Source organism: Hibiscus syriacus, unplaced genomic scaffold (genome assembly GCF_006381635.1).
Source record: "Hibiscus syriacus cultivar Baekdansim isolate YM2019G1 unplaced genomic scaffold, ASM638163v2 tig00111498_pilon, whole genome shotgun sequence".
Lineage (NCBI taxonomy): Eukaryota > Viridiplantae > Streptophyta > Magnoliopsida > Malvales > Malvaceae > Hibiscus > Hibiscus syriacus.
The window spans coordinates 305619-317088 of NW_024063104.1; the positions used below are offsets into that span (position 1 = coordinate 305619).

General features: G+C 34.5%; 1 protein-coding gene across 1 annotated transcript; it reads right to left on the reverse strand.

Annotated features, from left to right (window-relative positions):
• Positions 1-33: 33 nt before the first annotated feature.
• On the reverse strand, positions 34-1981 carry LOC120163854 (beta-glucuronosyltransferase GlcAT14B-like). The gene is made up of 4 exons (XM_039173673.1): positions 1305-1981; positions 1119-1194; positions 926-1041; positions 34-587 (listed from the first exon to the last, which is right to left on the reverse strand). The coding sequence occupies exons 1-4, from the start codon at positions 1867-1869 to the stop codon at positions 88-90; spliced, it is 1257 nt and encodes a 418-aa protein (XP_039029604.1). The 5' UTR covers positions 1870-1981; the 3' UTR covers positions 34-87.
• Positions 1982-11470: the final 9489 nt, after the last annotated feature.

The following is an 11470-nucleotide window of genomic DNA, read 5'->3' on the forward strand; positions in this document are numbered from 1 at the left end:
CAGGCCAAATTACCAGTGCTCTTATTGAAGTTCTATTTGATACAAATGCTTAATCTATTGTATGCCTCGTTAATTCTCCATTAGGACCTATCTACACTGACCTCGACCATTATTAGCCTTCATAACTAACCTAGTTACAAGTTGGTTAAGCCTTTGAGCTCCTGGACCTGGTCTGATCTTGTTCAAGTCCCCAACTTCTGAACATGTCGGTTTGCCGGAACACCAAGAACCCGGAGTGAAGCTTCTGTTTTCCCTGCCAAGCAAATCCGCATCAATCTTATCCAAGACAGGATCATTGTGTATGAATTTCCGGGCAAATGGTGCATTACTTCTAATAATCTTATCCGTATCGTTAATGTTAAGGATGTGCGGGTGTTGTTTCGGGGGAGTATCCCACGAAATATAATGCATATCATGGTTGACAACCGTCTTTGCGAACTCCGGAACATTGCATACAACTGTCTGAAAGTAGCCTTCAGGGGAGGAGACAAAGTTTGTGTAGTACATGAGTAGTGTTCTTGGTAGGTTATCCCAACCCCAAACACAGAATTCCACGAATGAACGTGACAGAACCATCCATGCCGAACCTGCAATAGAGGAAGGTATTTTAAAACATACACGTGGTTTTCAGACAAAACGATATATTTCTTTGAGAACAAGGATCGATCCAGCTGCATGGTAAGTCGATGCAAATATGTTTCCATTATGTTTCAGCAGGGGTAGCCTGATGAGCCTATCTGTAACTAATTTAACTCAAACACACCCCACAGCTTCAAATATTCGATTTTAGATTAAAAAAGAAGGATTACCGGTCTTCATACGAGATCCGGTACAATAATCTAATAAGCCTACAAGATTAAACAGCTAGAGATGCAAAGAATTAAGAGCAGAGATTAAATAAAATCAGGCTAAGACAGTAGCAAACCAGTGAATAATTTAAATGCTGTAGGCAATGCTCTTCGCGGTGTAGCCGGATATATATCAGACTTTGTTGACAAATAGAGTCCAGGATCTACAATCAAAGGCATAGCTCTTTGACCCCTGCAAAAACAACAGGCAAAACATATTTTAGACATGTAAGGATTTTCCGAATTGGGAAGGAACGAGAGAGATCTTACGCTTTCCAACCAAGATTGCTTGTGGGCTCAATAAAATTAAGGTCCCGGCTTAAATTCGTAAACGCATAAATAAGATCTGTAAATCACAAACTAATCGATCAACAGTTGCTTGTGCAGAATAGAACAACTCGAAACTCGAAAGAAGATCCACTACCCCAAGAATAAAGGCATATGATAGAAACTAACCATCTTGAGTCACTAAAGGATAATCCGATGCACTGAGATTGATAAACCAATCCCAATCTTTATTTCTCTTAAGAAGAATGGCACAAGCATGGAGTGTATTAGCAACCATTGTTGGCCCTCTGTAAGTAACCATATTAGCCTTAGTGATCATATAAACATTCCCTATTCTAGAGAAAATAGTATGGTTATCGATTCGAGAAGCGAGCGCCATTCTTTCCTCTGGAGGCGCCTCAAGGTCCAAATGAACCACATATTCATTCCGTGGATGATACAGGGCATGAAGGGTTCTCCAAAGCAATTCCAGATCACCTTTCGAACCAGAAACCAAATAAGCAAAACGAGTTAACGTCGGACCAGGAGGTGGAGGCGGAGGTGTATCTGGCTCGACCTTCAATTCAACATATTCCGATTTCCTTTGATTCATAGAAATGGGGAAGATTGAGTTGATCTTGTTAACCGAAGAAACGAGCCCCATGTTCAAGGAAGTGACAAGAACAAAAGCGCATACAAGAGAACTTATCACAACGGGAAACACATACTTCTTCTCCAATTTCGATGGCACCATTGTTAGGACCTTATCATAGAATCAAAACAAACAAATTTCAAAGCAAAATTGTGTTTGAATGGAACCAAAAAGTGCCGTAGAAATTCGGTCAAGGCCTTTCCCTTTATATACACATCCCAAATTCTACCATTGTACAGCTGTTAGAACAAAAAACCCATTAATACATGCAGAAGAAAATGGAGAAAGATCACATGCAGAAAAGCAATAAAATAACAACAAATCATCGAAGAGAGAGAAAATAAAGTATATAAAAAAAGTAGAAGATATGATGCATAAAGATGAACAATTAGTTAAAGCAACATTAAAAATGTTAATAATTAATCAAATATACATTATAACCAAGCTACCATGGTATCTGCCTTCTGAAGAGAAGTTACTATCAAGCATTTGACTTTGTCCAACTTGTAATTTGCATAAGAAGAATATTTTATCTAAATTAAGTTTTTTTAACCGTCATAAGCTGAAAACTTGATACATGAACTAAAACCCAGAAATTTTGGAGAAAGTAAACAAAACCCAAACCTGAAAAATCCCAGAATCTAAAGCTATTAATGCAATTAAAGTCTAACCCCAAACATCCATTTAAAGCAAAGACAAGAGACAGAATAAAACCCCCAATGTTCAATGAATATAAACTGAAAATCAACATGAAGAAAACATTGAAAAATCGAAATGAAGCTAATTTAAGAAACAAACCTGGTTTCTGTATAGGTAAACACCAGAAAAAACAATTCCTTTGCAGGCAAAGAAAATAATTCTCAAGTTTTGTTTTCTCAACTGATGTGAGAAAGAACACTTTTTTTTTTCAAGTAAAATTTTAATAAAAATAATCTCTTTTTCTTTTAAATTTGCTTTGGGGTTTCCGGTAATCTACAAGAGCACTTCGGATTGACCAAAGACTAGAGAATTTTGGCTAACGTAGGAGTCTTTGCATTATATGACAACAGTTTCTGGTGTTCATATCGGATTTTGTTTGTTTAAACATTTATTATTCTACAGTTATTATTATATTTTTTGTAACTTATATGGGGAATGTCTCAGGAAAGGCGGGTTAATATACGGCTAATATACAGCATTACCGGATACATTAAAATGTATTTAATAAATTCGGTTTAGCGGTACCTATTATGTTGACAACTAATAATGTTTTAGGTAGAAAATATGAAAAACTATTAAAAAATTTGGTAACCGGTAAACTTTGGTTATCGGTAAGTATCTATACTTTTTATAAAAGTGTCCATACTTTTAACATATCAAGTAAATTTTACCGGTTTTGTCATAATGAATCTGGTTTTGTCATATTTTTACCTGTTATATTGTAAATTATCTATCCTTTTTATAAAAGTGTCCATACTTATTTCACTGTGAAAATATATTTATTATCTTTAGTTAATATGTTAAATTTAAAATCTAAATAATATTTTATAAAATATCAAAACAATCAAATAATTTTTTGTGTAAATGAAATTATTAAATTAATATTGTAGGTGGAAAACATGAAACACTATTAAAAAAATTGAAACATAAATTACATAACTTTCAAAAAAGTATATCATTTTTATAAAAGTGTCCATACTTATTTCACTGTTGAAAACATATTTATTATTATATTTGGTTAATATTGTTAAATTTAAATTCTAAATAATATTTATAAAATATCAAAACAATCAAATAAAATTTTGTGTAAATTAAATTATTAAATTAATATTGTAGGTGGAAAACATAAAACACTATTAAATAAATTGAAACATAAATTACATAACTTTAAAAGCAGTTTTAAATCCTAAAAAGTGTCGATACTTTTAAGAAATATATCGATCCAAAACGATATACCAGGTAAAAATATGATAAAACCGGTAACAAAATGATAAAACCGGTAAAATTAAAAGTGTCGATACGTTATATAAGGATCGACACTTTGTGAATTTAAAAGAGAAGCAGTTATAGCGCCTATAATGTGTCGATACTTTAAAAACAAATATCGATCCACAACGATATAACAGGTAAAAATATGATAAAACCGGTATCAAAATGATAAAAACGGTAAAATGATACCGGATATATTGAAAGTGTCGATACTTTCGTAAGTACGTGTAATAAATTATCGACACTTTCAAAGAAATAGGTAATTATCCTTTCGAAAGTATCGACACCTGACATAAAGTATCGACACTTTTGTATTTGTATCGATTAAATATAAATAACATATCCGATGAAAATATAAGCTAAATATCCTCTGAAAATAGATAGAACGGACGAGTTTTTGAAATCGAAGAGTAATTGTTGCTGCATTTCAGAAGGCGTTTCTAAAGCGAAGTTTGTTTGTTTGTTGCTGCAGTCGAATCGAAAAGTATGTTGTCGAAACCCTAATTTTTTATTATTACAGTAATCGCGATAGGGTTTTTTATGTGTGTTTGGGGTTTTGGAGTAAGGAAGCATTTGGGACCGATTGCAGGTAGAAATAGATATTCAAGGAAAACGATAAATGTCGATACTTTTATTAAATATTATAGGTAGAAAATGATATTATAGGTTGTATAAATGTGCCGACACATTTTGGTGTGGCCATTCAAATTCTTTTGAAGAAAACCGTTTTACCACAAGAGTAGTTATCTATATTTGTATATTGAAAAGTGTATGTAACAAAATAATTTGATTTGCGTAAACTGATATATGAAGGAAAAATGGAGTCAATGGGTTGGAAAATTGTTGGTGGAGCAGATGACTTTGAAATTGAGGCCGAGACTCGAAAGCAACCAAAGGGTGGATATATGTACTTCTAGTAAGTATCAATGTCTTTTTGTTATTATTGTTGAAATGGTAATTGGATTAAAGTATCGATAAACTTTAAATTGATTACAAATTTTAAATGTTAACAGTATGGCCGAATGCAAAAGGATGAAGGGAGATGGCACACAGAGCGGTTCGGTATGTAAAATGAAATTGACATTGAGTAGTATTAGTATTTAGTGTTAATGTATTGATTAAGAAACGTTTATGTTTAATATTAGGTGAAAAAAGATGTGAGGTCCAAATGGAATTCAATGAGTGATGCTGAAAAGGAACCTTACATCACACAGTCAAGGAATGATAGTAAAGAATACAAAGAACGGAGGAAAGCACATGAAAATAAGGTATTCATTAAACTTGTAAATACGTTGATACAAAATATATAAGAACTATAACATTATATATTGTTAAAAAATGTAGGAAGTTTCGACAAGATGCAGCATTAAAAGGGTGAATTTATTAATTAAACACCTTAAGGAGAAGGGTCAGTTGAATGTGCTGGGAGAAATAGGTTTTGGATCGTTGATCGGAGTAAGGGATCGACCTATTCGGAGGGAATTGTGTCGATCCTTGATGGCACAATTTGACGTCAGTCAATGTATGGCTAAGTATGGTGATTATTCATTCCCTCTGGGGGTATCGACTGCTGCAGCCGTATTGGGGGTACAAAACAAAGGCAAAAGTGTTATAGAAGTCTGTAGGAGTAAGAACTGGAAAGCACTTGCCTCCAAATATGGTTTGAATCATAAGGTGACATATACTGAAGTTGAAGAGGATATCAAAGTGGATCTTACTTGGGGGATGAGCTGAAGGCCCGAGTTCTATTGTACCTTGTCGGTATATTTCTTTGTCCAACGGGTGATACGTCAACGAACAAGGAATATATGAAGCTCATTTGCGATGAAGGCTTGAAGGGTGAATTCAATTGGGCTGAATATATCCATTCGAGATTGATTGAATCAATTATCACCTTTAAAAAGGGCAGCCAGAGATACCTCAAGGGTGCATAGCAATCTTAGAGGTAAATGAGTTGAATCACTTTTTGTGTTTTTATATAAAAATTCTAATTTTATTATAAATGCAGGTTGCACTGTTCGATTTTTGGTCGGGCTGTGAGGCAGTGCCGGCTTATGAAAGAACCGGAGTGGCACGCATCCGTGCATGGGGGAAGGAAGAGGTGGTTAGAGTGATGGTGAAGTTGAAGTTGGATAGAGGGAAGAAGCAAGAAATGGTAATAAATGTAATTAAATAATATTAAGAATATAATCAATGTCTTAATATTGTAATTTAATTTTTGAAGGTTATTGGCAAGGATGTAGAGGAGGCAGTGGAGGCAGAGGAGAAGAAAGGAGGGATGGTTGTATTGGGGGATGAAGGTGAGTGGGACGACGGTGAAGCAAAACAGAGTAACTTCGACATTTTGATGTCTGAATTGGCTGATATCAAAAAAATCCAATTTGAAATCATGCAAAGACAATCAAGAGTCGAAGAGAAACTTGATCAAGTCGTAGAGAAACTCGAGAGGCATAAGGGGGTAGTGGAAGGAAAAATAGATGGAGTGGTGAAAGAAGTAGAGGTGTTGAGGGGTGAAGTGGTGAAAGAAGTTTCGGTGTTAAGGGGTGATATTAAGATGGTGACGGGAGAAAAATTTGAGGGAGTGGTGAAGGAGGTTGTTGATTTGAGGAGTGAACTTACGGGGGTGAAGGGGGTGGTTGATAAATACTCGGATGAAGGAGCTCAATTGAAGGGTGAAATAAAAGATATGAAGAGCTATGTAGAAAAAAAGTACGATGAACTGAAAAAATATGAAGAAGAAAAGAGGGAGGAGGAAGAAGAAGAGATGGAAGAAATGAGGAGGAAGGAGAGGCCCAATGTGCTTTATACACCGGAGAGTGTCATAGCAGCAGTTTTGGATTCGGAATGTCCTGCACCCCAGAAGAAGAAGCAGAAGGTAAGTTTAATAAAAGAATACTTAATTTGATTTTTATTATGTTGTTGTGACAAAAATTTGTATGCAAAATTGTAGGTTGAAAAAGCGGACATTCCAACTGGAATTGATGACATCGAAGCTGCAATTTGTGATTATTTATGGAATAGCGAGTTAGAATCGGGGTAAGTGAAATATATTGTTTTGTGAGTGATATTTAAATATTTCATGACAAGATATTAATCCTAATGATTCATACAGATATTCTGTAATATCAATGGGAAATCAATTCGCTACTGTATACGACGTTGCAACGTTGAAGCCTACAGAATGGGTTGGCGGTGTGGTAAGTAGAAAGTAGAAAATAAATAAAACTTATTGAATATGTTCTGATTGTGTAATTAATTTTGTTAGGTTATCGATTTGCTCGCCTGGACCATATGCTACGATTCTCAAAAGTCACACCGGAGGATTGGCTACCTTCCATACCTCTTAGTGGTGAGTTAAATTAATAAATATTGAAAAGTAGTGTTATAGACGGTAAATTAATAATGTTTGTTGCGTAATTACAGCAACAGGCGTTGGAAGCCAACAATAAAGAAAGTGTTGAGAATATTTCTACCTTCTGGGGTGTCATATTGGATAACTATGTGAAATTCACGGACTGTGAGAAGGTAAGACACCATACCAATTGCAAATGATGTTTTCGGATATAGAATGTTGAATTTTGTCAAATTGGGTGTGAAATTGTTGCAGATAATGATCACAATAAACTACCATAATTCACACTGGTATCTGTTGGTGTTGGATATGGTAGATCATGTTGTAACAATATATGATAGTATGTTTACAACTGAAGCAGCTAAACAGAGAGTGAAGGATGCTAAGAGATTGGTATGTATGTATGTATGTATGAAAGGACATTATGTAAATTATAATGCATAATTTTTTGGGTGCATAACTTCTTCTATTTTAATGCAGATTAAAATATTAGATTCTTATAATAAGAAACGCATTTGGGTTGAGTCATGTGGATCTCTAGGAAAGTATCCCTTGAAAAACTTCAAATTTGTGGAGCATAAGAAGAATAAGCAATTGAATGGGTATGAGATGTTATCACAAATAGAAAGCTTAATTTATGCAGTATTCATCATAATTGACATGTGTGGTTTTCAAATTTTGTAACAGATATGATTGCGGCATGTATGTGATGATGTGGATGGAATCGATCGGTTCTACAGGGGCAACTGGTGATTTTGTAAGTGGATAGAAAAAATTGTTTGTGGTAAAATTGTTAAAAGTCGTAGATTGAATGCTGTAGTTGACAATACTTAACGTTCTGACAATTTGAATATAGGTTGTTGGAGACTGGGATCGATCGCGAGTATTAAATGATCTCGTAAGCCACAATCAAAATGAACGAAGACAGGAGATAACAAAAGCCGCAATATTACATAAGAATAACAAAAGGATGCAATGATGTAAATGTCGAGTTAATTTTGTATAAGATTTATAATTTTGTATACGATTTATAATTTTGTATACGATTTATATTTTTTATGTGAATATAATTATGAATGAGATGAGAAAAGTTAGCAGTATGTTGTTGTACATGTTTCTTATACACATTAAGGGTCATGTCGATACTAATATAGTTTGTGTCGATATTTTTTTCCAGAATGAATTTTTACAAGGTGCATCAATAAAGTGTCGATCCATATATAAAAAAGTGTCGATCCCAAAATCATCGAACCCAAAAGTATAATGTAATATGTAATTTTTTAATCTAACCGGTACAATTATACCGGTTTTATGAGAGAATAAGTCTAAATAATGTGTCGACACTAATATAGTTTGTGTCGATATTTTTTTTCCAGAATGAATTTTTACAAGGTGCATCAATAAAGTGTCGATCCATATATAAAAAGTGTCGATCCCAAAATCATCGAACCCAAAAGTATAATGTAATATGTAATTTTTCAATCTAACCGGTACAATTATACCGGTTTTATGAGAGAATAAGTCTAAATAATGTGTCGACACTAATATAGTTTGTGTCGATATTTTTTTCCCAGAATGAATTAAAAACAAGGTGCACCCATAAAGTGTCGATCCATATATAAAAGTGTCGATCCCAAAATCATCGAACCCAAAAGTATAATGTAATATGTAATTTTTTAATCTAACCGGTACAATTATACTGGTTTTATGAGAGAATAAGTCTAAATAATGTGTCGACACTAATATAGTTTGTGTCGATATTTTTTTCCAGAATGAATTTTTACAAGGTGCATCAATAAAGTGTCGATCCATATATAAAAAAGTGTCGATCCCAAAATCATCGAACCCAAAAGTATAATGTAATATGTAATTTTTCAATCTAACCGGTACAATTATACGGTTTTATGAGAGAATAAGTCTAAATAATGTGTCGACACTAATATAGTTTGTGTCGATATTTATTCCCAGAATGAATTAAAAACAAGGTGCACCCATAAAGTGTCGATCCATATATAAAAAGTGTCGATCCCAAAATCATCGAACCAAAAGTATAATGTAATATGTAATTTTTTAATCTAACCGGTACAATTATACCGGTTTTATGAGAGAATAAGTCTAAATAATGTGTCGACACTAATATAGTTTGTGTCGATATTTTTTTCCAGAATGAATTTTACAAGGTGCATCAATAAAGTGTCGATCCATATATAAAAAGTGTCGATCCCAAAATCATCGAACCCAAAAGTATAATGTAATATGTAATTTTTCAATCTAACCGGTACAATTATACGGTTTTATGAGAGAATAAGTCTAAATAATGTGTCGACACTAATATAGTTTGTGTCGATATTTTTTTCCCAGAATGAATTAAAAACAAGGTGCACCCATAAAGTGTCGATCCATATAAAAAAGTGTCGATCCCAAAATCATCGAACCCAAAAGTATAATGTAATATGTAATTTTTAATCTAACCGGTACAATTATACCGGTTTTATGAGAGAATATGTCTAAATAATGTGTCGACACTAATATATTTTGTGTCGATACTAATTTAAATATCAAGTGTTTTCCACCGTTTATATAGTACTCTTAATCGAGAAACCCTAAACATAAATGCAAGCAGGCAGATCTTCCTCTCCTCTTTCTTCCTTCTACCGTTATCATAAGTGACGATCAGATATTCAGGTAAATTTATCGATATTTTATGGGTTTGATTGATTTCTATATTGGAGTTTTTATCCTGAATGTGTTTGTGTTCCATTGTAATAGGGGTAGCATCCAACCAAAATGGCTCCAAAACGTCAGCGTCAGAAGCGAGGTCTTTCTCAAAGCTCTTCTCAACCCAGTTCTTCTCAACCACCTCCTTCTGTAACAAACGATTCTTCTGAGGAAATCAGGTCCTTCGAAACTCTGAACTTTAGATCCGACATGGAGAAACAAAGATGGCAGACGAGTTTTAAAGTAAGGAAGATTCGTCCCGAACGTGTCATTGACCTGGGTTTCTTGTTTGATGATAAATATGCATTTAGTTTTAAATCCACATTTACATCTTGGGGTTGGCTTGAATTCCTTGGTGTAGAACCAAGATATTATCCCAACCTAGTTAGAGTCTTCTACAACAATGCTTCCTTACAGCACGAGCCTAATAAGACTAATATAATAGGAATTAATACACATGTCATGGGGAAGGATATATATATATCTCCAGAAACTATTGCGGAGGGTTTAGGTGTAGCGAATACAGGGGATTCAGATGAAAATGGTGTAGATTGGTCTACAATTAAACGGGTTACTAGAAATAGCCCAATTCACCTCGATGTAGATTCGAGAGTGTTTCACAAAATGCTCACATGGTATATCCGGCCTAGTGGGGGAAAACATTCAACGCTTCGAGACAGCGATTATTGGTGGATAGCAAAGTATAAATCCAAAACGGCTCCAAACATTGCAAAACTCATATTTAATACAATTGTATATATGGTCACAAAGGGAGCAACAATTTCAACTACACTACCATATGGATGTGTCATCACCCATCTGTTGAAGAAGAAGGAAGTTGATTTTTCGCATGACGCCCCTGTTCGATTAACCCGCAAGATTGACATGGTATTTATTAAAAAAGCGGGATATGATTTTGTTGAAAAACTCGGTTGGAAGCGTGTCAAGGAGGTCGGATTAGATCAAGAGAGGGAGGAAATGGACCCCGTTGGCCATGAAGAAGAGCAACCAAGTGGAGACGCAATGATGGAAGAAGCAACAGTTGCAGAGGATGTCACAATTAAGACCGTGATGGAATACATGGTCAATTTTCGGGAGCATATTGATTCCCTTGTGAGTGGAATGCGATCCGATATTTCATCATTGCAACGTGAAGTCTCCATGTTGCGTAACGAATTACGTCAACGACATCAAACGAGTTAGGTAATTCATTATCTATGTTTCTTAACATTTACACGTTCTGAACTTTATTTTATTTTCTTTTAACAGATGTGGACAACCAATCGGTCGCAGAAGATGAAGCTGACGATGAAGATGACGATGATGATGATGATGACGATGATGATGAAGATGATGATCCAAACAAGTATATCGTGTCTGCAACGCCGCCTTCAAGAAAACTTTTAATTTTGATCTCAATGGTGTCCTTGCCTACATCCCAAGACTGCCGGCAGGTTTTAATTCTATTCTTTTGTATCCATTATTTAACATATAAGCGTAGAACTTTAATCTCATTTTCTTCATGTTGTAGATGTTGTCCTCAGAAGAGGATTATTTGAATTTATGCAATTTGTGTCGACAATTTTGTTGTTGCCCTTTGGTCTTCAAAGATGAGGTTAGAACATGTTTGAGGCAATTGAATTACTGTAGTCAAAATCGTTAATA

Excerpts from the sequence above, each read along its gene's own strand:
- LOC120163854 (XM_039173673.1), bottom strand. The coding sequence starts at position 1,869 with ATGGTGCCATCGAAATTGGAGAAGAAGTATGTGTTTCCCGTTGTGATA. Across the intron at positions 1,195-1,304 it reads TCCTTTAGTGACTCAAGATG|ATCTTATTTATGCGTTTACG; the intron begins GTTAGTTTCTAT and ends TGTGATTTACAG. Across the intron at positions 1,042-1,118 it reads AGCAATCTTGGTTGGAAAGC|GGGTCAAAGAGCTATGCCTT; the intron begins GTAAGATCTCTC and ends TTGTTTTTGCAG.